Source organism: Eupeodes corollae, chromosome 1 (assembly GCF_945859685.1).
Source record: "Eupeodes corollae chromosome 1, idEupCoro1.1, whole genome shotgun sequence".
Taxonomy (NCBI): domain Eukaryota; kingdom Metazoa; phylum Arthropoda; class Insecta; order Diptera; family Syrphidae; genus Eupeodes; species Eupeodes corollae.
The window spans coordinates 53,316,125-53,341,441 of record NC_079147.1 but is presented as its reverse complement, the minus strand read 5'-3'; the positions used below and the strand labels follow the sequence as shown (position 1 = coordinate 53,341,441).

At 38.8% G+C, this 25,317-nt stretch overlaps 2 protein-coding genes across 2 annotated transcripts; one reads left to right on the top strand and one right to left on the bottom strand.

Moving 5' to 3' along the window:
* Positions 1-5,354: 5,354 nt before the first annotated feature.
* Positions 5,355-6,449, top strand: LOC129939181 (uncharacterized protein K02A2.6-like). Its single transcript, XM_056047095.1, has one exon. It carries the CDS (start codon positions 5,355-5,357, stop codon positions 6,447-6,449), a length of 1,095 nt encoding a protein of 364 aa, XP_055903070.1.
* A 1,832-nt stretch (positions 6,450-8,281) lies between these two features.
* On the bottom strand, positions 8,282-21,497 carry LOC129939173 (mucin-2-like). Its single transcript, XM_056047080.1, has 4 exons — positions 21,360-21,497; positions 21,209-21,295; positions 8,535-21,128; positions 8,282-8,471 (listed from the first exon to the last, which is right to left on the bottom strand). Exons 1-4 carry the CDS (start codon positions 21,450-21,452, stop codon positions 8,400-8,402), a joined length of 12,846 nt encoding a protein of 4,281 aa, XP_055903055.1. The 5' UTR covers positions 21,453-21,497; the 3' UTR covers positions 8,282-8,399.
* Between the last annotated feature and the right edge of the window lie 3,820 nt (positions 21,498-25,317).

Sequence of the window (25,317 nt, the reverse complement as noted above, 5' to 3'; positions counted from 1 at the left end):
ACAGTCCAACGCACTTATTTATTAATTCATTCTTAAACCTATCTTAAAGCTAGACTAAAATTCATAAAATAAGCCTAATTATCCATAACTTACAACTAACTTAATGGTCCCATATTGACACTCTAAGTTAAACTATAACACTTAAAACCAATGCCTTTCGGCCCTAAGATCTATTTTACTTCATTTAAATTTAATTTATTTTTGTATTTATTAGAAAATTTTGAAAAAAAAAACTAATATCAAGATCCTTTTTTTTTACTTAAAAACTACTTAAAATAAGGTCCTTAATATAAAGCTTAAAACTAACTTAAACTACCTATTCTACCTATAAGCTACTTAAAACTAGAACAACCACAGCAGCAAATCTAACTATCTAACATTTTTGTTTTTCATATTTTGTTGTGTTTTTTTTTGTTTTTTTTTTTTTTTTTTTTTTATTCCATGTTTTTTTTAATGTTTTTTTTGTATTTTTTTTATTGTTTTTTTTTTCTTTTTGTGCCACCATGCCTATTCTACTTAAAACTAAACCCTAAAACTATAAAACAAGTATGTTAGCCGGCCAAGGCTTAAACCCCATCCCGACTACATAATATCAAGTGCCGATTGAAGCCACCAAAACTGGTTCCCCTACTTCACCCTATCAGTTCGATCCCGTTCGGACACAGCCCTACTGAATCGAAGGAGCTCCGCTCCACCTTGTGCCATGACGTCCCGATTGTACAGGAGTCGCCTATCCACGGTTCTTCGTCTGACGTGGTAGATTAACGGAACTGCCAATCTATCCTGTATCAGACCGCATTTGTCTAAAAAGAGGAATGCCTCTGGTGGAATAAAGCCGCTCAAGCGTGCACTTTCAAAATACTCGCCGTTCGGATAGAACGCCCCGAAAATTAAATTGTTGGTCGAAGACATAGCTCTTGTAATGTCAATTCTGTTGATTCGAGCCCCGTTGTATAGGACCTCATAAGAATAAAAATGCACATAAGAAGACTCGGCTGTTCGAAATAAGCCGGTACAGCGTCGTTAACACTGTCGCTCAAACACCCGAAACTTCTCCATCTGGGAAGAGGCAATGTTGAACCACACAGGACAACCATAAACGATCATTGGCCCTATGAGGGCCATGTAGCAAATTACCTTCACTCTAGGGTCAAGCCGACTGCTAAAAAACAGCCGTTTCGTCAGAGCGAAGGCTCCTCTGGCCCTAGTCAGAGCAGCATTTATATGTCTGTCGAAATATAAATACTGATCTAACCAGATACCGATGTACTTCAGCACTTTTGCTCGCTAATGGCTGCCGTGAAGATCAACGACAACCTTCTTGCACGTATCCCTCGTGGCCCTAGCCAACGGAGTCCGGAACAGAATTGTCTCTGACTTCTGGACATTTATTTTCAGTTTCCAGTCGTCGCAATATCGCTGAATCTTGTCGAAATCACGCTGCAAGAGAATTCTAATAACCTCAACCTTTCGGGCCGTTCTGTACGCAATTAGATCGTCGGTGTACGCAATTGCCTTTGTAAGACTACCTATCAGATCGCTGGTGTAAATGCTGAAGAGAATCGGCGAATTCACCGCTCCCTGTTGAAGACCATTTTTAATTGAGAATGTTGTGGTAGAAGTTACATTGCCACTTTTGACAACAAACTTTCTACCGTTAAGCATATCATAAAGTATGTACAACAATGGCTTGCTAATGCCAAGCCTGCTCAGTTTTAGGTAAAGACCCTCTAACCAAACGGTGTCAAAGGCCTTTTCCAAATCAACCAGAACAGCACCTGTGCATTGTTGTTTTGATTTATTCCATTGGATATCAGAAACGACTTTAGACGCAGCATGAATTGTGTCATGACCCGCCTTGTCCCGAACTGTTTATCCGGAATTATTTTGTCGTCTGCAGCCCACATAGTCAGAGCCCTATTAATGATCTTTTCGAAAACCTTGCTGATGCTCGGAAGAAGACTTATCGACCGAAGATTTGACGGGTTGGAGTTGTCCTTTCCCTTTTTCGGGAGAGGATGACTGTTGTATATAAATATTCATATACATGAGCAACTGTACTGAATTATTACTTTAAATATCAACTTAATCAAGTTATCAATTGATTTAATATTTTCCTGTTATCAAAATAAAATATTATTCGATTTTCATTTATATTATAATAAAGACGTTTCATAATTGAGTTAAAGGAATCCGCTTTTCATTCAATCCAGAGTTCCAAGACACAACAGTATTGGCGACGAGGTGAACATTTATTTTCAAAAACAGAAGATCATCGAACATAAAACTGAATTCCGAGGAACTCAATTCCTTGATTCAAGCTATGTCGAATATGACGAAGGCCTTGCAAAATCAACAGGAACATCGAACGGCAAATATAAGCATAATTTCAAATTTCGACCCATTCAACCCCAAGGTTGAACAATTCAATAATTATAAAGAACGTTTAGAAAATCATTTTCAGATAAAAAAGATATTCGAAGATAAAGAGATGTGCGCTAAATTATTGCTTCAATTTATTGGTTCTTCAAATTATTCGTTACTGACGTCACTCTCAGCTCCCAAAAATATTAACGAATTGAAATATGATGAATTGATTGAAAAATTAGAGAAGCATTTTTGTCCGAAAAAAAATTCATTGGTAGAACAACATTATTTTTTATCGGAATATCAAAATGAAAAGGATTCCATAAATGATTACTTAGCAAAACTTCGACAAAGGGTACTATACAGCAACTTCAACTGCACATGTGGTTTGTCCATAGCCAACATTTTTCTACGAGCTCAATTTATTCGAGGGCTTAGGGACAACAACATAAGAGAAAAACTACTTCAGGAAGAAAACTTGGAATTTGACAAAATTGTTGAACAGGTGATTAAACTCGAAGCATCAAAAATTAATTGCAAACTCATTTCAATTACGAACAACTCTTCGAACATAGAAATAAATAAAATATCAAATTCAAATTTTCAATCTCAAAATAAAATTCACAACCATGGCCCAAAACCTCGATCTCAAGAATATTCAAAAACGAAAAAATCGAAATCTTTTATAGATTACAAAAGTTTGGGAATCGAAGGACTGTGTCTACGATGTGGTAGAAATAATCACCTGGCAAATGATTGTAAATCTAATCGAAATCAACTAAGTTGTGAATTCTGCAAGAAACATGGTCATGTGAAGCGAGTTTGTTTGAAATTCTTATTAAATAAATCAAACCAGAACACAAACGCTATTACAAATGCAACAGATAACGCAGAGTACGATTATTCAGATAACATACATCATTTAAATAAAATAATTGATGTTTATGGAAAATCTGAAATATTTTCAATAGATGGTCGCAAATTTTACATAAATGTTTCAATAAATGGGAAACGTCAAGAATTCGAAGTGGACTCTGGGGCAGGCTTCACGTTACTTCCAGAGAAAGATTTCAACAAATTGAATTTAAATGTTCCCGTAAAAAAGTCAGATATTGGTTTTCGATCCTATACTGGTGAGATATTTGCTCCAATAGGAAAGGTTGAAGTACAGGTCCAATATCAAGATACAGTATCGAACGAGGAAATGTATATAGTTTCTTCAAAATACGCACCGCTTATAGGCAGAGTATGGATACGACATCTTAACATAAATTTACAAACGATTGATCAACCTACACGTACTGTCAAAAACGAAATTTGCACTATCGATTCAGTAACAGAGCTAATGAACAAATATTCCACTATTTTTGAACAAAGAGTGGGATGCATTCCAAATGTTGATTGTTCACTTAAACTCAAAGAGAAAACCAAACCCATTTACGTAAGAGAACGAGAAGTCCCATTTGCACTGCGTGAGAAAGTTGAAAAAGAACTAGATGAACTCGAAAATGACGGAATAATTTCAAAAGTAAATACAAGCGATTGGGGTTCACCGTTGGTGATAATTCCAAAACCCGATGGTAAGGTGCGACTATGTGTGGATTACAAAGTTGGTGTAAACCCTCAGCTCGAAACAGCTCATTATCCGATTAAACGAATCGATGAACTTTTGAATCAGTTACGAAATTCAAAATATTTTTGTCGTTTGGATTTATACAAGGCATATTTACACGTTTTAGTCGATGAAGAAAGCAAGCAAGTACAAACTATATCAACACACAGAGGCACGTATCGAATGAACCGTTTATCTTTTGGCATTAAAACAGCTCCTAGTGAATTCAATAGAATACTAGACCAAATACTTCAAGGATTAGAAGGTACGTTATCTTATTTTGATGATATTATTATTCATGGTGCAACAGTTACTGAATGCAAAGACCGATTAATTAATTGTTTCGAAAAATTACAAAAGTACGATTTACGTGTAAACAAAAATAAATGTGAAGTTTTCAAAACAGAAATTCGATATTTAGGCTATGTTATACGTAAAAATGAAATTCTAAAGTCACCAGATAAAGTTCAAGCTATTAAAGATATGTCACGGCCCAAAAATTCAGATGAAGTACGTGCATTTTTGGGTATGATTACTTACTATTCAAAATTCATTCCTGATCTTTCGACAATAACTTTTCCTTTGCGACAATTACTTCAAAAAAATTATAAATTTAAGTGGTCAAAATCGTGCGAATTAGCATTTATTAAACTCAAAGAGGAAATTATGAGCAATCGTGTATTAACTCCTTATGATCCACAGTTACAGACTACTTTAGCATGTGATGCGAGTCCTGTTGGAATAGCAGCTGTTTTGTCACAGATTGATGAGGGTGTAGAACGACCAATTGCATTTATATCTCGATCACTAACACTGTCAGAACAAAATTATAGCCAACTCGACCGCGAAGCACTAGCTATTGTTTTTGCCATTGATAAATTTTACATGTATCTATATGGAAGAGATCACAGATAATAAACCATTAACCAGAATTTTTCATCAACATTCAAAAATCCCAGCAATGACATCATCTAGACTTCTAAGGTATGCTTCGTTCCTTCAAGGATTTAACTACAAAATTCAACATAAAAAAGCAGAGGAACATCTTCATGTAGATTGCTTGTAGCGAAACCTTTCAACCGATTCATTTCAAAAATTTAAATTTTTCCTAGACGACGAAATCAAAGACCTTCAAGACCAAATTATCAATCAAATATCAACCGTGTCGTTAACAGCAACATCTATAGCGAAGGAAACAGAAAAAGATTCAAAATTGTCGAAACTTAAACAGGATTTACTTAAAGGCCAAATAGAAAACCCAGATTATTCTTTACAAGATGGTGTTATTTTTAAAGGAAATCGCGTCGTTATTCCAAACACTCTTCAAGACGAAGTCCTTAAAGAATTGCATCGTACTCATATCGGAATTGTGAAAATGAAACAACTGGCTCGTAAATATTGCTATTGGAATGGAATAGACTCAAGCATAGAAAAACTCGTCAGGTCTTGTGAAAAATGTGCTCTTTGTAAGAATAGTCCTCCTCAGATCACTACTCATCATTGGGATGAACCAAATGCTAATTTCGATAGAGTACATATTGATTACGCTGGTCCATTGCAAGGTTATAATTTCTTCGTTCTAATCGATGCAAAATCAAAGTGGCCAGAAATCAAAGTTACAAATTCAGCTCCTACATCAGAGGTAACTATCAAATTTCTTCAAGACATTGTAGCAACACATGGTCTACCAAAAGTTATTGTATCAGATAACGCTTCGATTTTTCAAAGCAATGAATTCAAAGCATACTGTAAGGAAAATAGTATAATGCAAACATTTATAGCGCCAGGACATCCAGCTACAAACGGGTTAGCCGAACGATATATTAAAACATTAAAATCAAAATTAAACGCGATGTCAGAAAAAGAAGGCTCAATACATAATAAAGTACGTGAAATATTATATCGTTATAGAGCAACACCTTTATCAAATGGTAAAAGTCCAGCACAACAATATCTTGGAAGAGAGATGAGAATCAAATTAGATTGCCTACGTCCTGTTAAATATGAAAAATCTTCCAACGAAAAAGTCAACTCAATTCGAAATTTAAGTGTGGGAGATAGAGTTCAGTCAAGATTTTACTCAAACGGAAAACCAGCTTGGAAATTTGGAGTTGTTAAGAAAAAGTTTGGTCAACTGCATTATGAAATCGAGCTCGACAATGGATATGTATTAAAACGCCATATAAACCAATTATACAAATCAGAAGTGGTTTTACCCGAAAAGGAAAATACTATTCAAGAAGATCAACCGAAAAGAAGTGATCCAAGTATAGATGAAATACAAATTCAATTTGAGCAAGTTCCAGTAATTCCAGGAAGTTTTGAAGTTCGAAGACAATCAGGAATAGAGACAATGAACATTCCTGAAAATCGAATACACACAGACATAGAACCAAGCAACATTCCTGTTCCAAATCGAAGAACGAATAGAAACCGACGGCGGCCAGGATATCTTCAAGATTATGAATAAAATAGTGTGGGAGATTGTTGTATATAAATATTCATATACATGAGCAACTGTACTGAATTATTACTTTAAATATCAACTTAATCAAGTTATCAATTGATTAAATATTTTCCTGTTATCAAAATAAAATATTATTCGATTTTCATTTATATTATAATAAAGACGTTTCATAATTGAGTTAAAGGAATCCGCTTTTCATTCAATCCAGAGTTCCAAGACACAACAATGACCCACAGCGGTCTTCCAATGCACTGGATAATATGCATTATTCAGTGCATTGTTAAAGAGTGTGGTGTAAATGTGAATTGCTTCCATCGGTATATGTCTAAGTACAACGTTGGATATACCATCGACACCTGCTGACTTTTTGTTCTTTATTGAATTGAAGATGAGCTGAAGCTCAACCTTCGTCACTAACAAGGGGCTTGCTCCCGTTTGCTCGGCATTTGCCAAGGAATCGTCAATGAACTGCATGAATCTGCGGTTCTCAGATCGCCATTGTGTCATATCATTTCTAAAGTAAAAGTGATTAAGTAGGGCTCTGTTTTCCAGGTCGTGGTTGGGGCGAATGCTAACATTCACCTTGTACACTTGCTGGAAAGCAGCTCCCACCGCCTCCACTTTTTCCTTCGGATCTTCAATTATGTAAAAGTCATCGTCAAAGATGACTTCCTCTGGATCTATTTGCGCTGTCCTGAGTGCGCATTACAGCAGCAAGCCCGCAGTGATCACTGTCGTACTCGACTTTCTGTAAGCAGTTTCGAGGGTGATTACCCACTTTGTCTGTAACTGTCAGTCTGGTGTCGTACAGCAAAAGATCAAGAAAGGAGCTTCTTGGATACGATGGCCTTTAGTCCAACGCACTAACTATCATGCTACGGGTACTACAATGTGGAACTGTTACGACAAAATATGATAAGCTCATTAAATTGCGACCTAAACAGCATTGTACAATGGGTAATAAGAAACCGTTTGGAATTTAATGCTTCGAAAATCCAATGCTGTCTTCTATCGTTAAAGTGAGATGTACCCCCTTTGTCAACTACTACAACTACATGACAGCCAACTCTTGTGTTGGGGTTTTCTAAGGCCATTCAAGAAATGGGCAGTTTTAGACAACATAACATATTGACCAAAGCAACTAGTTAGTTTTAGAAGTGTCATTAATTTCAAGTTCAGAACTTTACTTCATAATTCTCTACTTTAAGTTTATCGTTCAAAATCTTCAAAAAACATAATTGTCTACAAAACACTCCTCAGGAAAGCTACAAGTCGATAACGATTTTTATTTTGTATTGTAAAGAACTATTACTTATTTACAAGGAATCCTTTTACAGAAACAATTAATTATGGAGAAAATAAATAAATCATATAGTAATAAAGTTTAGCTTTCAGTTGAATGAAAAAACATGATCAACTGTCATTTTGACTGAAGTTAACTTGACTTGATAGTTAGGGAGATTTTTCTCCACTAACTTTAAAGTCAACTTCCATTAAAGTTGCCTTAATTGGAAGGTAATTTTTTGGCAGCTGGCCAATCTGAATTTGCCCAATGTGTCTGAGTACAACTCAAACCTCTTAGTATAACTTTAAGCCTCTTCTACAGTATTGAAAGTAGAGCGTTTAAACTGATTGGTGATATTATTATCGTGTTATAATACTCAACTTGACAGTTTAAAGCCAACCTTACAAGAACTTAAGAATTTATTTTCAATAATTCGAAAGCTAAATTAGAACCAAAAACCGTGTGAAGTTCCAGACAAAAATTGTTCCTCCTGTCAAATTGGCTATGTATGAGATTATGTTAATCAGTAACAAAAATGACACGCAAACGATACATACAAAATTTTGATTTTATTTCAACTTAATATAGATATAAAAATTTTAAAAAATATCTTATTCATTCGTTATATTTTCGATTCTTTCCAGATGCCTAAAATTTAGAAATGACTTTTAACCCCACAACAGATTTGGCTGCTGTTGTTGTTGTTGCATAAAATTGTTTCCATTATTGACATTTGCTCCCTAAAAATTGATTAAATATGAGTTGATAAGTAAATTAAAATTACTCGAAATAGGTCAACTTACCAAGTTAAGGTTCAATCCTAAATTGAGGCCGTTATTGTTTTGTCTATTAGGTACTACGTTAGAACCTCCTGAAGATGGCTGGCTTGTCCAAGAATATTGCATTCCCCCCTTGTTAGGTTGTTGTGATGAGGATTGTTGAGTTAATCCCGGAACAACTCCGTTGATAATTTGTTGGATGTTGGGAATTAGTGGTGAATTTCCATTCAAAGGTGCAGTACCGCTAATTTGAATATTTGCAGCTGGCAATAATTGTTGATTTAATCCAGGAATTATTCCATTAGAGTTAGATGGATTTTGTACTATTCCATTACCGTTAACTGGTTTACCTCCGGTAGAAGTAGTCCAGCTTATCGAAGTTTGACCAGGGGTCTGTGTGCCTCCGTTCATAATTGGAATAGGTGATTGTCCATTTCCTTTAATTGGGCCGTTTGATGTCCAAGTCATACCAGTCATTCCTGGCACTCCTGGAATAGCTGGCATTCCTGGAATAGCTGGCATTCCTGGAATTACTGGCATTCCGGGTACTCCTTGCACTCCTGGAATTCCATTAATTGGAATGGGAGGAACTTGTCCATTTCCTTTAACTGGTCCTGAAGATGACCACGAATATGAAATTGATCCTCCATTTGGTGAACTTGGTACCCCGTTAACAGGCAAACCATTAGTGGTCAATGGAATAGGAAGCCCTCCTTGAGGAATGGGGAATGGTAATTGTCCGTTTTGTGGTAGTTGAGCTCCATTTTGTGTTGTCCATGTGTATGTGACACCACCTCCAGCAGGAACAAGTGGCTTTTTGGTTGTTGTTGGCTTTGGCTTAGGCTTTGGTTTTTGAACAACATTTGTTACCCATGTAATATTATAACCAACTGCGTTAGGTTTATTGATTTCGGGACTAATTTGAGGAAGAAGAAGTTGAGGATCTATAGGAAGTGGTTGACCACTAGGGTTGCTCGATGTCCAGGTGTATGATAATGCACCTCCTTGAGGTCCGATTGCGGCTGGTTTTTTGGTTGTTGTGGTTTTAGAAGGTTGATTTGTTACCCAGTTTATATTCCAGTTAGCTCCATGCGGTTGGTTTGGTAGAACTCCTTCAGGTAGAAGATTTGTTGGTAAATCAACTGGAAGTTGTCCATTGGGAACTTGTCCGGGGTGTTGTGTCATCCAAGTATAAGACAATTGACCACCTTGAGGATTCTGTGGCTTCTTGGTTGTTGGTGGTTTTAGCACTGGTTTTGGTTTTTGAACATTTGTTACCCAAGTGATATTATAACCAACTGCGTTAGGTTTATTGATTTCGGGACTAATTTGAGGAAGAAGAAGTTGAGGATCTATAGGAAGTGGTTGACCACTAGGGTTGCTCGATGTCCAAGTGTATGATAATGCACCTCCTTGAGGTCCGATTGTGGCTGGTTTTTTGGTTGTTGTGGTTTTAGAAGGTTGATTTGTTACCCAGTTTATATTCCAGTTAGCTCCATGCGGTTGGTTTGGTAGAACTCCTTCAGGTAGAAGATTTGTTGGTAAATCAACTGGAAGTTGTCCATTGGGAACTTGTCCGGGGTGTTGTGTCATCCAAGTATAAGACAATTGACCACCTTGAGGATTCTGTGGCTTTTTGGTTGTTGGTGGTTTTAGTACTGGTTTTGGTTTTTGAACATTTGTTACCCAAGTGATATTCCAACCAACTCCGTTAGGTTTGTTGATTTCGGGACTTATCTGAGGAGGAAGATTCTGAAGATCTGTAGGAAGTGGTTGCGCACCGGGGTTGCTTGATGTCCAAGTGTACGAAAATTGCCCACCTTGAGGATTCTGAGGTTTTTTGGTCGTAGTCGTTGTTGGTTTTGGCTTTGGTTTAACTACCCATGTAATATTCCAATTAGCTCCATGCGGCTGATTTGGTATAGCTCCTTCAGGCAGCAGATCTGTGGGTAGGTCTACGGGAAGCTGTCCGCTAGGTTGTTGTCCAGGGTGTTGTGTCATCCAAGTATATGACAGTTCACCGCCTTGAGAGATCTGAGGTTTTTGGGTCGTAGTCGTTGTTGGTTTTGGCTTTGGTTTAACTACCCATGTAATATTCCAATTAGCTCCATGTGGCTGATTTGGTAACGCTCCTTCGGGGAGAAGATCTGTTGGTAATTCTACTGGAAGTTGGCCGTTTGGATTTTGTTCAGGATTCTGTGAAGTCCAATTGTACGACAATTGCCAACCATTAGAGCCCTGAGGTTTTTTGGTTGTTATTGGCCTTGGACTTGGTCTAGGTTTTTGCCCGCTTGTTACCCAATTAATATTTACTCCAATACCATTAGAATTTTCAACTTCTGGTTCCTCAACAATTTCTTCTTCAGGTTCCTCAGTCATCCAGGTATAAGAAATTTCCCCTTCATTGTTAGGTTGAATTGGTCGTACAGGTTTTGGAGTAACTTGTCCATTTGGATTGTGCTGCCAACCGATATTGAATGAACCTGTTGAAGAAGTTGTTGTAGTTGATCCAACTAAAATACCCCCATTTGTTGGATTCTGTGGTTGTCCATTTGGATAAAGTTCCCAGTTGAAATTGATGGAACCTTCTGAAGGTGTGGTTGTAGTTGATCCAGCTAAGATCCATCCATTTGTTGGATTTTGTGGTTCTCCATTGGGATTAAGTTCCCAGTTGAAATCGATGGCACCTCCTGAAGGTGTGGTTGTAGTTGATCCAGCTAAGATTCCTCCATTTGTTGGATTTTGTGGTTCTCCATTGGGGTTAAGTTCCCAGTTGAAATTGAAAGAACCTCCTGAAGGTGTGGTTGTAGTTGATCCAGCTAAGATCCATCCATTTGTTGGATTTTGTGGTTCTCCATTGGGATTAAGTTCCCAGTTCAAATCGATGGAACCTCCTGAAGGAGTGGTTGTAGTTGATCCAGCTAAGATTCCTTCATTTGTTGGATTTTGTGGTTCTCCATTGGGATTAAGTTCCCAGTTCAAATTGATGGAACCTCCTGAAGATGTGGTTGTAGTTGATCCAGCTAAGATCCCTCCATTTGTTGGGTTTTGTGGTTCTCCATTGGGATTAAGCTCCCAGTTAAAACTTACAGAACCACTTGAAGGTGTAGTTGTAGTTGATCCACCTAAGATTCCTCCATTTGATGGATTTTGTGGTTGGTCATTTTGATAATCTTCCCAGCCGATAGTAAGAGATCCTGTTGAAGGTGTTGTTGTTGTTGATGGCCCTTGCACTTGTCCAGTGGGATTTATGTTCCAATCAATAGTGAGTGAACCTGTTGAAGGTGTTGTTGTAGTTGATCCACCTAAGATTCCTCCATTAGGAATTTGTCCGTTGGGATACAGTTGCCAGTCGATAGAACCTGTTGATGGTGTGGTTGTTGTTGACGGCCCTTGCACTTCTCCAGTGGGATTAATGTTCCAATCAATAGTGAGTGAACCTGTTGAAGGTGTTGTTGTAGTTGATCCACCTAGGATTCCTCCATTAGGAATTTGTCCGTTGGGATACAGTTGCCAGTCGATAGAAAGATCACCCGTTGATGGTGTGGTTGTTGTTGATGACCCTTGCACTTGTCCAGTGGGATTTATGTTCCAATCAATAGTGAGTGAACCTGTTGAAGGTGTGGTTGTTGTTGATGGCCCTTGCACTTGTCCAGTTGGAGTTATGCTCCAATCAATACTGAGGGAACCTGTTGATGGTGTGGTTGTTGTTGATGGCCCTTGCACTTGTCCAGTGGGATTTATGTTCCAATCAATAGTGAGTGAACCTGTTGAAGGTGTGGTTGTTGTTGATGGCCCTTGCACTTGTCCAGTTGGAGTTATGCTCCAATCAATACTGAGGGAACCTGTTGATGGTGTGGTTGTTGTTGATGGCCCTTGCACTTGTCCAGTGGGATTAATGTTCCAATCAATAGTGAGTGAACCTGTTGAAGGTGTTGTTGTAGTTGATCCACCTAAGATTCCTCCATTAGGAATTTGTCCGTTGGGATACAGTTGCCAGTCGATAGAACCTGTTGATGATGTGGTTGTTGTTGACGGCCCTTGCACTTCTCCAGTGGGATTAATGTTCCAATCAATAGTGAGGGAACCTGTTGAAGGTGTTGTTGTAGTTGATCCACCTAAGATTCCTCCATTAGGAATTTGTCCGTTTGGATACAGTTGCCAATCGATAGAAAGATCACCCGTTGATGGTGTGGTTGTTGTTGATGGCCCTTGCACTTGTCCAGTGGGATTTATGTTCCAATCAATAGTGAGTGAACCTGTTGAAGGTGTGGTTGTTGTTGATGGCCCTTGCACTTGTCCAGTGGGATTAATGTTCCAATCAATAGTGAGTGAACCTGTTGAAGGTGTTGTTGTAGTTGATCCACCTAAGATTCCTCCATTAGGAATTTGTCCGTTGGGATACAGTTGCCAGTCGATAGAACCTGTTGATGGTGTGGTTGTTGTTGCTGGTCCTTGCACTTGTCCAGTGGGATTTACGTTCCAATCAATAGTGAGTGAACCTGTTGAAGGTGTTGTTGTAGTTGATCCACCTAAGATTCCTCCATTAGGAATTTGTCCGTTGGGATACAGTTGCCAGTCGATAGAAAGATCACCCGTTGATGGTGTGGTTGTTGTTGATGGCCCTTGCACTTGTCCAGTGGGATTAATGTTCCAATCAATAGTGAGTGAACCTGTTGAAGGTGTTGTCGTAGTTGATCCACCTAAGATTCCTCCATTAGGAATTTGTCCGTTGGGATACAGTTGCCAGTCGATAGAAAGATCACCCGTTGATGGTGTGGTTGTTGTTGATGGCCCTTGCACTTGTCCAGTGGGATTAATGTTCCAATCAATAGTGAGTGAACCTGTTGAAGGTGTTGTTGTAGTTGATCCACCTAAGATTCCTCCATTAGGAATTTGTCCGTTGGGATACAGTTGCCAGTCGATAGAACCTGTTGATGGTGTGGTTGTTGTTGATGGTCCTTGCACTTGTCCAGTGGGATTAATGTTCCAATCAATAGTGAGTGAACCTGTTGAAGGTGTTGTTGTAGTTGATCCACCTAAGATTCCTCCATTAGGAATTTGTCCGTTGGGATACAGTTGCCAGTCGATAGAAAGATCACCCGTTGATGGTGTGGTTGTTGTTGATGGCCCTTGCACTTGTCCAGTGGGATTTATGTTCCAATCAATAGTGAGTGAACCTGTTGAAGGTGTGGTTGTTGTTGATGGCCCTTGCACTTGTCCAGTGGGATTAATGTTCCAATCAATAGTGAGTGAACCTGTTGAAGGTGTTGTCGTAGTTGATCCACCTAAGATTCCTCCATTAGGAATTTGTCCGTTGGGATACAGTTGCCAGTCGATAGAAAGATCACCCGTTGATGGTGTGGTTGTTGTTGATGGCCCTTGCACTTGTCCAGTGGGATTAATGTTCCAATCAATAGTGAGTGAACCTGTTGAAGGTGTTGTTGTAGTTGATCCACCTAAGATTCCTCCATTAGGAATTTGTCCGTTGGGATACAGTTGCCAGTCGATAGAACCTGTTGATGGTGTGGTTGTTGTTGACGGCCCTTGCACTTCTCCAGTGGGATTAATGTTCCAATCAATAGTGAGGGAACCTGTTGAAGGTGTTGTTGTAGTTGATCCACCTAAGATTCCTCCATTAGGAATTTGTCCGTTTGGATACAGTTGCCAATCGATAGAAAGATCACCCGTTGATGGTGTGGTTGTTGTTGATGGCCCTTGCACTTGTCCAGTGGGATTTATGTTCCAATCAATAGTGAGTGAACCTGTTGAAGGTGTGGTTGTTGTTGATGGCCCTTGCACTTGTCCAGTGGGATTAATGTTCCAATCAATAGTGAGTGAACCTGTTGAAGGTGTTGTTGTAGTTGATCCACCTAAGATTCCTCCATTAGGAATTTGTCCGTTGGGATACAGTTGCCAGTCGATAGAAAGATCACCCGTTGATGGTGTGGTTGTTGTTGATGGCCCTTGCACTTGTCCAGTGGGATTAATGTTCCAATCAATAGTGAGTGAACCTGTTGAAGGTGTTGTCGTAGTTGATCCACCTAAGATTCCTCCATTAGGAATTTGTCCGTTGGGATACAGTTGCCAGTCGATAGAAAGATCACCCGTTGATGGTGTGGTTGTTGTTGATGGCCCTTGCACTTGTCCAGTGGGATTAATGTTCCAATCAATAGTGAGTGAACCTGTTGAAGGTGTTGTTGTAGTTGATCCACCTAAGATTCCTCCATTAGGAATTTGTCCGTTGGGATACAGTTGCCAGTCGATAGAACCTGTTGATGGTGTGGTTGTTGTTGATGGTCCTTGCACTTGTCCAGTGGGATTAATGTTCCAATCAATAGTGAGTGAACCTGTTGAAGGTGTTGTTGTAGTTGATCCACCTAAGATTCCTCCATTAGGAATTTGTCCGTTGGGATACAGTTGCCAGTCGATAGAAAGATCACCCGTTGATGGTGTGGTTGTTGTTGATGGCCCTTGCACTTGTCCAGTGGGATTTATGTTCCAATCAATAGTGAGTGAACCTGTTGAAGGTGTGGTTGTTGTTGATGGCCCTTGCACTTGTCCAGTGGGATTAATGTTCCAATCAATAGTGAGTGAACCTGTTGAAGGTGTTGTCGTAGTTGATCCACCTAAGATTCCTCCATTAGGAATTTGTCCGTTGGGATACAGTTGCCAGTCGATAGAAAGATCACCCGTTGATGGTGTGGTTGTTGTTGATGGCCCTTGCACTTGTCCAGTGGGATTAATGTTCCAATCAATAGTGAGTGAACCTGTTGAAGGTGTTGTTGTAGTTGATCCACCTAAGATTCCTCCATTAGGAATTTGTCCGTTGGGATACAGTTGCCAGTCGATAGAAAGATCACCCGTTGATGGTGTGGTTGTTGTTGATGGCCCTTGCACTTGTCCAGTGGGATTTATGTTCCAATCAATAGTGAGTGAACCTGTTGAAGGTGTGGTTGTTGTTGATGGCCCTTGCACTTGTCCAGTGGGATTAATGTTCCAATCAATAGTGAGTGAACCTGTTGAAGGTGTTGTCGTAGTTGATCCACCTAAGATTCCTCCATTAGGAATTTGTCCGTTGGGATACAGTTGCCAGTCGATAGAAAGATCACCCGTTGATGGTGTGGTTGTTGTTGATGGCCCTTGCACTTGTCCAGTGGGATTAATGTTCCAATCAATAGTGAATGAACCTGTTGAAGGTGTGGTTGTTGTTGATGGCCCTTGCACTTGTCCAGTTGGAGTTATGCTCCAATCAATACTGAGGGAACCTGTTGATGGTGTGGTTGTTGTTGATGGCCCTTGCACTTGTCCAGTGGGATTAATGTTCCAATCAATAGTGAGTGAACCTGTTGAAGGTGTTGTCGTGGTTGATCCACCTAAGATTCCTCCATTAGGAATTTGTCCGTTGGGATACAGTTGCCAGTCGATAGAAAGATCACCCGTTGATGGTGTGGTTGTTGTTGATGGCCCTTGCACTTGTCCAGTGGGATTAATGTTCCAATCAATAGTGAGTGAACCTGTTGAAGGTGTTGTTGTAGTTGATCCACCTAAGATTCCTCCATTAGGAATTTGTCCGTTGGGATACAGTTGCCAGTCGATAGAACCTGTTGATGGTGTGGTTGTTGTTGATGGTCCTTGCACTTGTCCAGTCGGATTTACGTTCCAATCAATAGTGAGTGAACCTGTTGAAGGTGTGGTTGTTGTTGATGGCCCTTGCACTTGTCCAGTAGGATTAATGTTCCAATCAATAGTGAGTGAACCTGTTGAAGGTGTTGTCGTAGTTGATCCACCTAAGATTCCTCCATTAGGAATTTGTCCGTTGGGATACAGTTGCCAGTCGATAGAAAGATCACCCGTTGATGGTGTGGTTGTTGTTGATGGCCCTTGCACTTGTCCAGTGGGATTTATGTTCCAATCAATAGTGAGTGAACCTGTTGAAGGTGTGGTTGTTGTTGATGGCCCTTGCACTTGTCCAGTTGGAGTTATGCTCCAATCAATACTGAGGGAACCTGTTGATGGTGTGGTTGTTGTTGATGGCCCTTGCACTTGTCCAGTGGGATTAATGTTCCAATCAATAGTGAGTGAACCTGTTGAAGGTGTTGTTGTAGTTGATCCACTTAAGATTCCTCCATTAGGAATTTGTCCGTTGGGATACAGTTGCCAGTCGATAGAAAGATCACCCGTTGATGGTGTGGTTGTTGTTGATGGCCCTTGCACTTGTCCAGTGGGATTTATGTTCCAATCAATAGTGAGTGAACCTGTTGAAGGTGTGGTTGTTGTTGATGGACCTTGCACTTGTCCAGTGGGATTAATGTTCCAATCAATAGTGAGTGAACCTGTTGAAGGTGTTGTCGTAGTTGATCCACCTAAGATTCCTCCATTAGGAATTTGTCCGTTGGGATACAGTTGCCAGTCGATAGAAAGATCACCCGTTGATGGTGTGGTTGTTGTTGATGGCCCTTGCACTTGTCCAGTGGGATTTATGTTCCAATCAATAGTGAGTGAACCTGTTGAAGGTGTGGTTGTTGTTGATGGCCCTTGCACTTGTCCAGTTGGAGTTATGCTCCAATCAATACTGAGGGAACCCGTTGATGGTGTGGTTGTTGTTGATGGGCCTTGCACTTGTCCAGTGGGATTTATGTTCCAATCAATAGTGAGTGAACCTGTTGAAGGTGTGGTTGTTGTTGATAGCCCTTGCACTTGTCCAGTGGGATTAATGTTCCAATCAATAGTGAGTGAACCTGTTGAAGGTGTTGTTGTAGTTGATCCACCTAAGATTCCTCCATTAGGAATTTGTCCGTTGGGATACAGTTGCCAGTCGATAGAAAGATCACCCGTTGATGGTGTGGTTGTTGTTGATGGCCCTTGCACTTGTCCAGTGGGATTTACGTTCCAATCAATAGTGAGTGAACCTGTTGAAGGTGTGGTTGTTGTTGATGGCCCTTGCACTTGTCCAGTGGGATTAATGTTCCAATCAATAGTGAGTGAACCTGTTGAAGGTGTTGTCGTAGTTGATCCACCTAAGATTCCTCCATTAGGAATTTGTCCGTTGGGATACAGTTGCCAGTCGATAGAAAGATCACCCGTTGATGGTGTGGTTGTTGTTGATGGCCCTTGCACTTGTCCAGTGGGATTAATGTTCCAATCAATAGTGAGTAAACCTGTTGAAGGTGTTGTTGTAGTTGATCCACCTAAGATTCCTCCATTAGGAATTTGTCCGTTGGGATACAGTTGCCAGTCGATAGAAAGATCACCCGTTGATGGTGTGGTTGTTGTTGATGGCCCTTGCACTTGTCCAGTGGGATTTATGTTCCAATCAATAGTGAGTGAACCTGTTGAAGGTGTGGTTGTTGTTGATGGCCCTTGCACTTGTCCAGTGGGATTAATGTTCCAATCAATACTGAGGGAACCTGTTGAAGGTGTTGTCGTAGTTGATCCACCTAAGATTCCTCCATTAGGAATTGGTCCGTTGGGATACAGTTGCCAGTCGATAGAACCTGTTGATGGTGTGGTTGTTGTTGATGGCCCTTGCACTTGTCCAGTGGGATTTATGTTCCAATCAATAGTGAGTGAACCTGTTGAAGGTGTGGTTGTTGTTGATGGCCCTTGCACTTGTCCAGTGGGATTTATGTTCCAATCAATACTGAGGGAACCTGTTGAAGGTGTGGTTGTTGTTGATGGCCCTTGCACTTGTCCAGTTGGAGTTATGCTCCAATCAATACTGACTGAACCTGTTGATGGTGTGGTTGTTGTTGATGGCCCTTGCACTTGTCCAGTGGGATTAATGTTCCAATCAATAGTGAGTGAACCTGTTGAAGGTGTTGTCGTAGTTGATCCACCTATGATTCCTCCATTAGGAATTTGTCCGTTGGGATACAGTTGCCAGTCGATAGAACCTGTTGATGGTGTGGTTGTTGTTGATGGTCCTTGCACTTGTCCAGTGGGATTTATGTTCCAATCAATAGTGAGTGAACCTGTTGGAGGTGTGGTTGTTGTTGATGGCCCTTGCACTTCTCCAGTGGGATTAATGTTCCAATCAATAGTGAGTGAACCTGTCGAAGGTGTTGTTGTAGTTGATTCACCTAGGATTCCTCCATTAGGAATTTGTCCGTTGGGATAAAGTTGCCAGTCAATAGAACCTGTTGATGGTGTGGTTGTTGTTGATGGCCCTTGCACTTGTCCAGTGGGATTTATGTTCCAATCAATAGTGAGTGAGCCTGTTGAAGGTGTGGTTGTTGTTGATGGCCCTTGCACTTGTCCAGTTGGAGTTATACTCCAATCAATATTGAGGGAACCTGTTGATGGTGTTGTTGTTGTTGATGGCCCTTGAACTTGTCCAGTGGGATTTATGCTCCAATCAATACTGAGGGAACCTGTTGATGGTGTAGTTGTTGTTGATGGCCCTTGCACTTGTCCAGTGGGATTAATGTTCCAATCAATAGTGAGTGAACCTGTCGAAGGTGTTCTTGTAGTTGATCCACCTAGGATTCCTCCACTAGGAATTTGTCCGTTGGGATAAAGTTGCCAGTCGATATTAAGGGCACCTGTTGAAGGTGTGGTTGTTGTTGATGGCGTCTGCACCTGTCCATTTGGGTTAAGTTCCCAATCAATACTGAGGGAACCTGTAGAAGTTGTAGTTGTAGTAGACCCTGTTAACGCTCCATTCGGGTTTGTTTCATGCTCCTCGGGGAATAGCTCCCAATTAATTGATATACTGGCTTCAGATGGATCTTGTGTTGGCCTGTTTGTTGTTGGCAGAGCTCCGTTGTTGGTTGGTCGTTGAGTAACGTTTTCTTCACCATATTGTGACCAATTAATAGAAAGACTTCCTTGTGAGGGATCATTGGGTTTGCCCCCAGTTGTGATTGGCCTTTTTGTCGTTGTGCTCTGTTCACCGTAGGGCTGGTTATTGGTTAATTCTAACCAGTCTATTAGAAGCTGTCCTTGATAATTGGGATCATCTCGTAAAGGTTTTGGTGTGGTTGTCCATTTGCCGAATGGAAAGTGGTGTGTAGACAACCAAGTTAATTGGTGCCATGGTCCATTTTCTTGGTATTCAGGTTTTGGCGTACCAAAGGGAAATTTTTGGTTAAAAATATATTCCAATTGATATGGAATTTGGTTAGCTGGTGTTTGGGGTATGGGCCAATTCGTGTACCCTGGAATAATCCAAGGATACAAAATTGAGAGCCAAGCTAGTAAATTATTATTAGAGCATGGTTGAGAATTTGGTCGAAAAGGTCCAAATTCTGGTTGTGTACCATAAGGTAAGGGGCTGTATCCGATTGGATCAAATGGTCCAAACGGTCTAATTGGGCCTAACTGAGGTCTTGGTTTTGGCAAATTTGGTTTTTCAATCCAAGTTACTTGTATTTCAAATTCATCACCACTTAAAGGTTTGTCTCCAAAAGGTCGAAGAGGCCCAAAAATGGATGCGGGATTATTTCCGCTAAAGGGATTTTTGCTGCTGGATGGCCTTTGTGGCCGTTGGTTCCCAGCTGGTAATACTCCAGTATTTTGGTTTGATCCAATCTGCTGTGGAACACCATTATTGAACTGCAGCAAAGGTTTTCCGAAATTTGGTTTCGAGTTGCTTGTACTTGGCATATTTCCGTTCTGGAATTGAGGATTTTGTGGTCGACTATTTCCAGGTTGTTGAGGAGCTCCATTATTGGATTGTGGTGCTGAATTTTGTGGGCGCCCATTTCCTGGTTGTTGCGGTGTTCCATTGTTAAACTGTGGTGCCGTGTTGCCATTATTTTGTTCGGGATTATTATTCAACTGCTGTGGTGAATTCTCAGGTTGTTGAGGAATTACACCGTTTGATTGAGGACCAAAATTATTATTGGGTGGTTGAGGTCTACCTATGAGTGGTTGCATTGGGCCTGAATTTTGTGGGACTCCATTATTCGTATTTTGTGGGCGCCCATTTCCAGGTTGTTGCGGATTTCCATTGTTAAACTGTGGTGCCGTGTTGCCATTATTTTGTTGGGGAATATTATTCAACTGTTGTGGTGAATTTCCAGGTTGTTGAGGATATCCACCGTTTGATTGAGGGCCAAAATTATTATTGGGTTGTTGAGGTCTACCTATGAGCGGTTGCATTGGGCCTGAATTTTGTGGGACTCCATTATTCGTATTTTGTGGGCGCCCATTTCCAGGTTGTTGCGGATTTCCATTGTTAAACTGTGGTGCCGTGTTGCCATTATTTTGTTGGGGAATATTATTCAACTGTTGTGGTGAATTTCCAGGTTGTTGAGGATATCCACCGTTTGATTGAGGGCCAAAATTATTATTGGGTTGTTGAGGCCTACCTATGAGCGGTTGCATTGGGCCTGAATTTTGTGGGATTCCATTATTCCACTGTGGAGAAGAAAATCCAGAATTTTGGGGATATTCGTATCCAGGCTGTTGTGGAACTTCATTGAAAAGTTGTGGCCTTTGCAGAGGTCCTTGGGGCCTGATAGGACTCATACCTCCATTGTTAAATTGTGGAAATCGGGGTTGTCCAAAATTGAATGAATTACCAGGATTACCACTTCCAAAAGGACCATACCTCATGGCTGGAGAAAATCCATTATTTAATCCAAAAGGAGATCTTTGGCTTCCAAAAGGTCCCTAAATTATGACAAAAACAAGTCGAATTACAATACATTTATTTAGCTAAAACAAAAAGCATAATTTTAAACTCAACTTACATAATTTGAATTAAAGCCGTTCTGGCTTTGACCACTTCCCCATGGGTCGCTTTGGTAGTTAGAAAATCTACTTGGATTTCCTTGTTCCTACAAAAACAAAAAATCACTTTTTATAACACTGGTTCCGAAAATATATCAATTCTAAACTAACATAACTATTATCAAAATATCCTGCATCAGCTTGTTTGACAAGTGATAAAAGTCCAACAGCTGCAGCCAAAAAAATGAATTTCGAAAAATTCATCTTGACTTAAACCTATTTTCCAATAGGTTTGAAACTTATTTTTGTGATTGCCCAATTGAACTGTTTTGGGTTTTGAAATAAGTCACAGCCTTTTATACCCTCAAATACATTGGACGTTGCGTCGTCGTTGTCGTTGTCTTCGTCTTAGAGAATGTGTGTGTTTATTATTTTTTGGCAGTTCATCTGTGTTTGCTTTTTAACTATGGGCTGTGTGTCGTTTTTGAGACATTTGCACGCACGAGCAACCTGGTTTTTGCTTATTTATCAATAAATTATGGCCGAATAACAGTAACAGACTGTATAAATTCAATATCCTGTTGACAACGAATTGGCATTTGTTTAGATCAAATACTAAGTTTTGTATTGCTTTGAGAAAAGATAAATATTTTATACAACTTTTTTGATTTGAAAGCGTATCTGCCGAATTCTAGGGTAAATAAGTTTAATAATTATAAGCACTTGATGTTGCCCTTAACACGTGTGTATGCGCTTGCGATGGAAGCACTAAAACACACTCAATCATCAAAGAGAAATCTGATTGGCTGCTTCACTTCAAGGCCGTAGCGTCTATTTAAAAATAGAATATGGGAAAGTTTTGAAATTGATTTCCTACGTGTATGTTATCAATTGACACAATACAATCACTTTTGGATGTTTTATATAATTTGCAATTAATAACCAGAAAAATATTCATTCAAAACTACAACTGCAGTACGCTTTATAATTTGTAGCTTGCGTTATATTGATATCCCATTATAAATTATGTTGGCCAGCTGTCAAAAAATAACGTTCAACTAAGGCAACGTTTTGGAAATTTGACTGGAAATTTAGTCAAGAAAATTCTCTCTAACTGTCAAGTCAAGTGAATTCGTGTAATAATATCAGCCGAGTAAATTTCAACATATCGCATACCACATCCAAATTTTTACACCCATGACGTGATGGTTAGTGCGTTGAACTGTCATGGGTTGAGGGTTGAGTTCAATCGCCACCTGTGCAACCTCTAAGTTTTATTTCATGGGTACTGCCTCTAGCGAGGAATTGACACATTCTTCAAGTCTATAAAAACTGTTGGTCCCCTCCATCCTCTAAATTACGAGCACACATTAACGGCGGAGACTTGTAAGTCACTAGGCTGGGGCCCAGTTCTTCAAGAGCGCCACCAAATTTATTTAAACTTATTTTGTGTGTTAAGGTTTGTGTTATGTATTGTCCTTGTCAATTTCGAAAAATAATAAACATACTGATTTATAACAATGCAAGATATGGCTAGGATTTGAGTTTGAAATTGATTGAAAAGCAAAAGGTTCTTGAGTTAAATTTACCAAACCCTGAGCTTTAAACAATTTTTTTGTTCTAGCCTTGCGGCCTTTCTTGTTCAACGTACCTACGCGCAGATATTTGATTTTTGGTTCCACATTTCGGCAATGCCAATAGGATTTTATTGACATGTTTCGTCAACGTAGTCAACTCTTTCAATATTAACATTTTGCGTTCGTAAATTAGAAGGTATTTTTTTGTGTAAATATTTGAAATGTTCCTACGAAACTCTGTTGTTTTCTGTGCAAAATGTTTGATCAAACTAAATCAATATCTAAAGTGTTTACTTTTGTGTCTTGCGTAACTTTTTAATCAAAAAACTGCATTAATAACATTCATATTATGTTTTTGACAATTAGACTTTCAAAACAATCTTATTTTGGTAGATTTTAGTATTTAGCTACCCATTCTTTATCGTGGAATGAATACATTTTTGCGAATCAAAGTTAACTAAGATTTTTAAAATAGTATCTGTTTATTGCGAAAAAAATTAAATATTGGATACGTTTTTGAACGTAACCCTAAAACAAATTTAAATAAATAAATATTACGCAATTAGGCTTTTCTAAAACGATTATCAAATCAATTTCTGTCAATTACCTCGTAATTATCATTTTTGAATGTTTACACAGGTGAATGCTGTGAGGATTGACTTTTTATGAAGTACCAGGTATGTACTTAAGAGCGTAATTGTTTATTTAGTTATTAAGTGCGGTCTTAAATCTTTTATATTCAATCTACTAATTTTTAACGGTGAAGATAAAACACGAACTTTTAAAACTTGTTGTTTTTTTTATATGCCTAAAAAAATGCGCGTTAGCAAATTTTTAACACGAACCCGATCTTAAATAAACAGAAAAAGTTGTTTAAATAAAATTTCATTTGTTTTGTCTAAATATAACAGCTTAAGGCATAACAAAATCTGCTAAAAAACATCAAAGTATTGCCTATCGAGCAATTTTTGTTGAATGTTAAATATCAAGGAACTCAGTTAAAGGTGCAGATCAGATAAACAATTGGCTTCGGGTCATAATTCTATAATATTGAGCTTAACAGCAGGCACGTACACATATTTTGACATGGGGGGAGATTTGTTTTTAAGTCATTTCACTTGTTAGGTAAATGTCACTTTAGACATGACCAAGCCTTCACTTACTTTGACATGAAAGATGAAATGGAGAAAGAGTAGTTAACAAAAATGTTATTTACTATCTGCTTTAGTTTTATTAAGAGACATAAGGGACTTTATTTTTTTTATTTTATTTATTTAATCCGTTAATTATCTAACGTTAATATAAACTTAAAGCTATTTACATAATTTTTAGTTTAAAATTTTAATTTATATAGAAATAAATAAATACTATAACAAATTAAAAAATCTTTCTTTAAATTGTTTGCTTTTAACATTGTCATTAACAGATGAAATTAAAGTATACAATTTATTGAAGACTGAAATCAATTGATTTAAGGGGCTATTCATACCATAGTTAGTTCTGCTAAAGATCGGACATAAAGGTATCTGTCTTCTTATGCTAGTTTGGCTATAGCTAAAATTTAGACGATTCAGAGCTGTTGCGGATATAATAGAACCATTAATTAATTTTAAAATAAAACAAAATTGGAGATATTGTCTATGTTGTGAAAGTGTAGGGAGCTTTATTAGCAAAAGTCTCTGAGAATAAGGAGGTGGTGTAAATATTTGGGAAAACGGAAGGAAACGAAGACAAAAACGCATAAATCTTTTTTGGATACTTTCAAGTCTGTCAATATGGACTGAATAGTATGGTACCCATATAACACAGCCGTATTCAAGTATTGGCCTTACAAATGATACATAAAGAAGTTTTAAGACGTATGGGTCACGAAAGTCACGAGAAAAACGTTTAATAAAACCTAGAATTTTGTTAGCTTTTTTAACTATAAAGTTATAATGGTCACAGAACGTTAATTTACTGTCAAGAATAACACTTAAATCAGAGAAAACGGAAAGCTTACAAAGGGAGGAAGAATCTAATAAATAGTTATAATCTATAATTGTTTTTTTGCGTGTAAAACACATAGTTTTACATTTGTCAATATTCAATAAAAGTCGGTTTGTATTGCACCATTCCATAAAACTATGAAGATCTTCTTGAAGCTGAGAGCAGTCATTAATTGAACTAATAGATTTGAAAATTTTAATGTCATCAGCGTATATTAAAACGGAGGAGTTTTTTATAACGGATGTTATGTCATTTATATATAAGATAAATAATAAAGGACCTAAATGGCTACCCTGTGGAACACCAGAGTTGACGTAGAATTGGTCGGAGAATTCATTTCTGATTATAACGCTATAACTTCTGTTCTTGAGATAAGACGCGATCCACGTCAAGAATTTGTCGTTAAACCCTAAGGCCTTAAGTTTATGGACTAAAGTCTTGTGATACAATTTGTCAAAGGCTTTGCTGAAATCTGTGAATACGCAATCTACTTGTTTACGATCTTCGAAAGAGTCAAGGCAGAAAGAAGTGAAGTGAAGTAGGTTTGTAATTGTTGATTTATT

Excerpts from the sequence above, each read along its gene's own strand:
- LOC129939173 (XM_056047080.1), bottom strand. The coding sequence starts at position 21,452 with ATGAATTTTTCGAAATTCATTTTTTTGGCTGCAGCTGTTGGACTTTTA. Across the intron at positions 21,296-21,359 it reads GATATTTTGATAATAGTTAT|GAACAAGGAAATCCAAGTAG; the intron begins GTTAGTTTAGAA and ends TTGTTTTTGTAG. Across the intron at positions 8,472-8,534 it reads TAGGATTGAACCTTAACTTG|GGAGCAAATGTCAATAATGG; the intron begins GTAAGTTGACCT and ends ATCAATTTTTAG.
- LOC129939181 (XM_056047095.1), top strand. The coding sequence starts at position 5,355 with ATGAAACAACTGGCTCGTAAATATTGCTATTGGAATGGAATAGACTCA.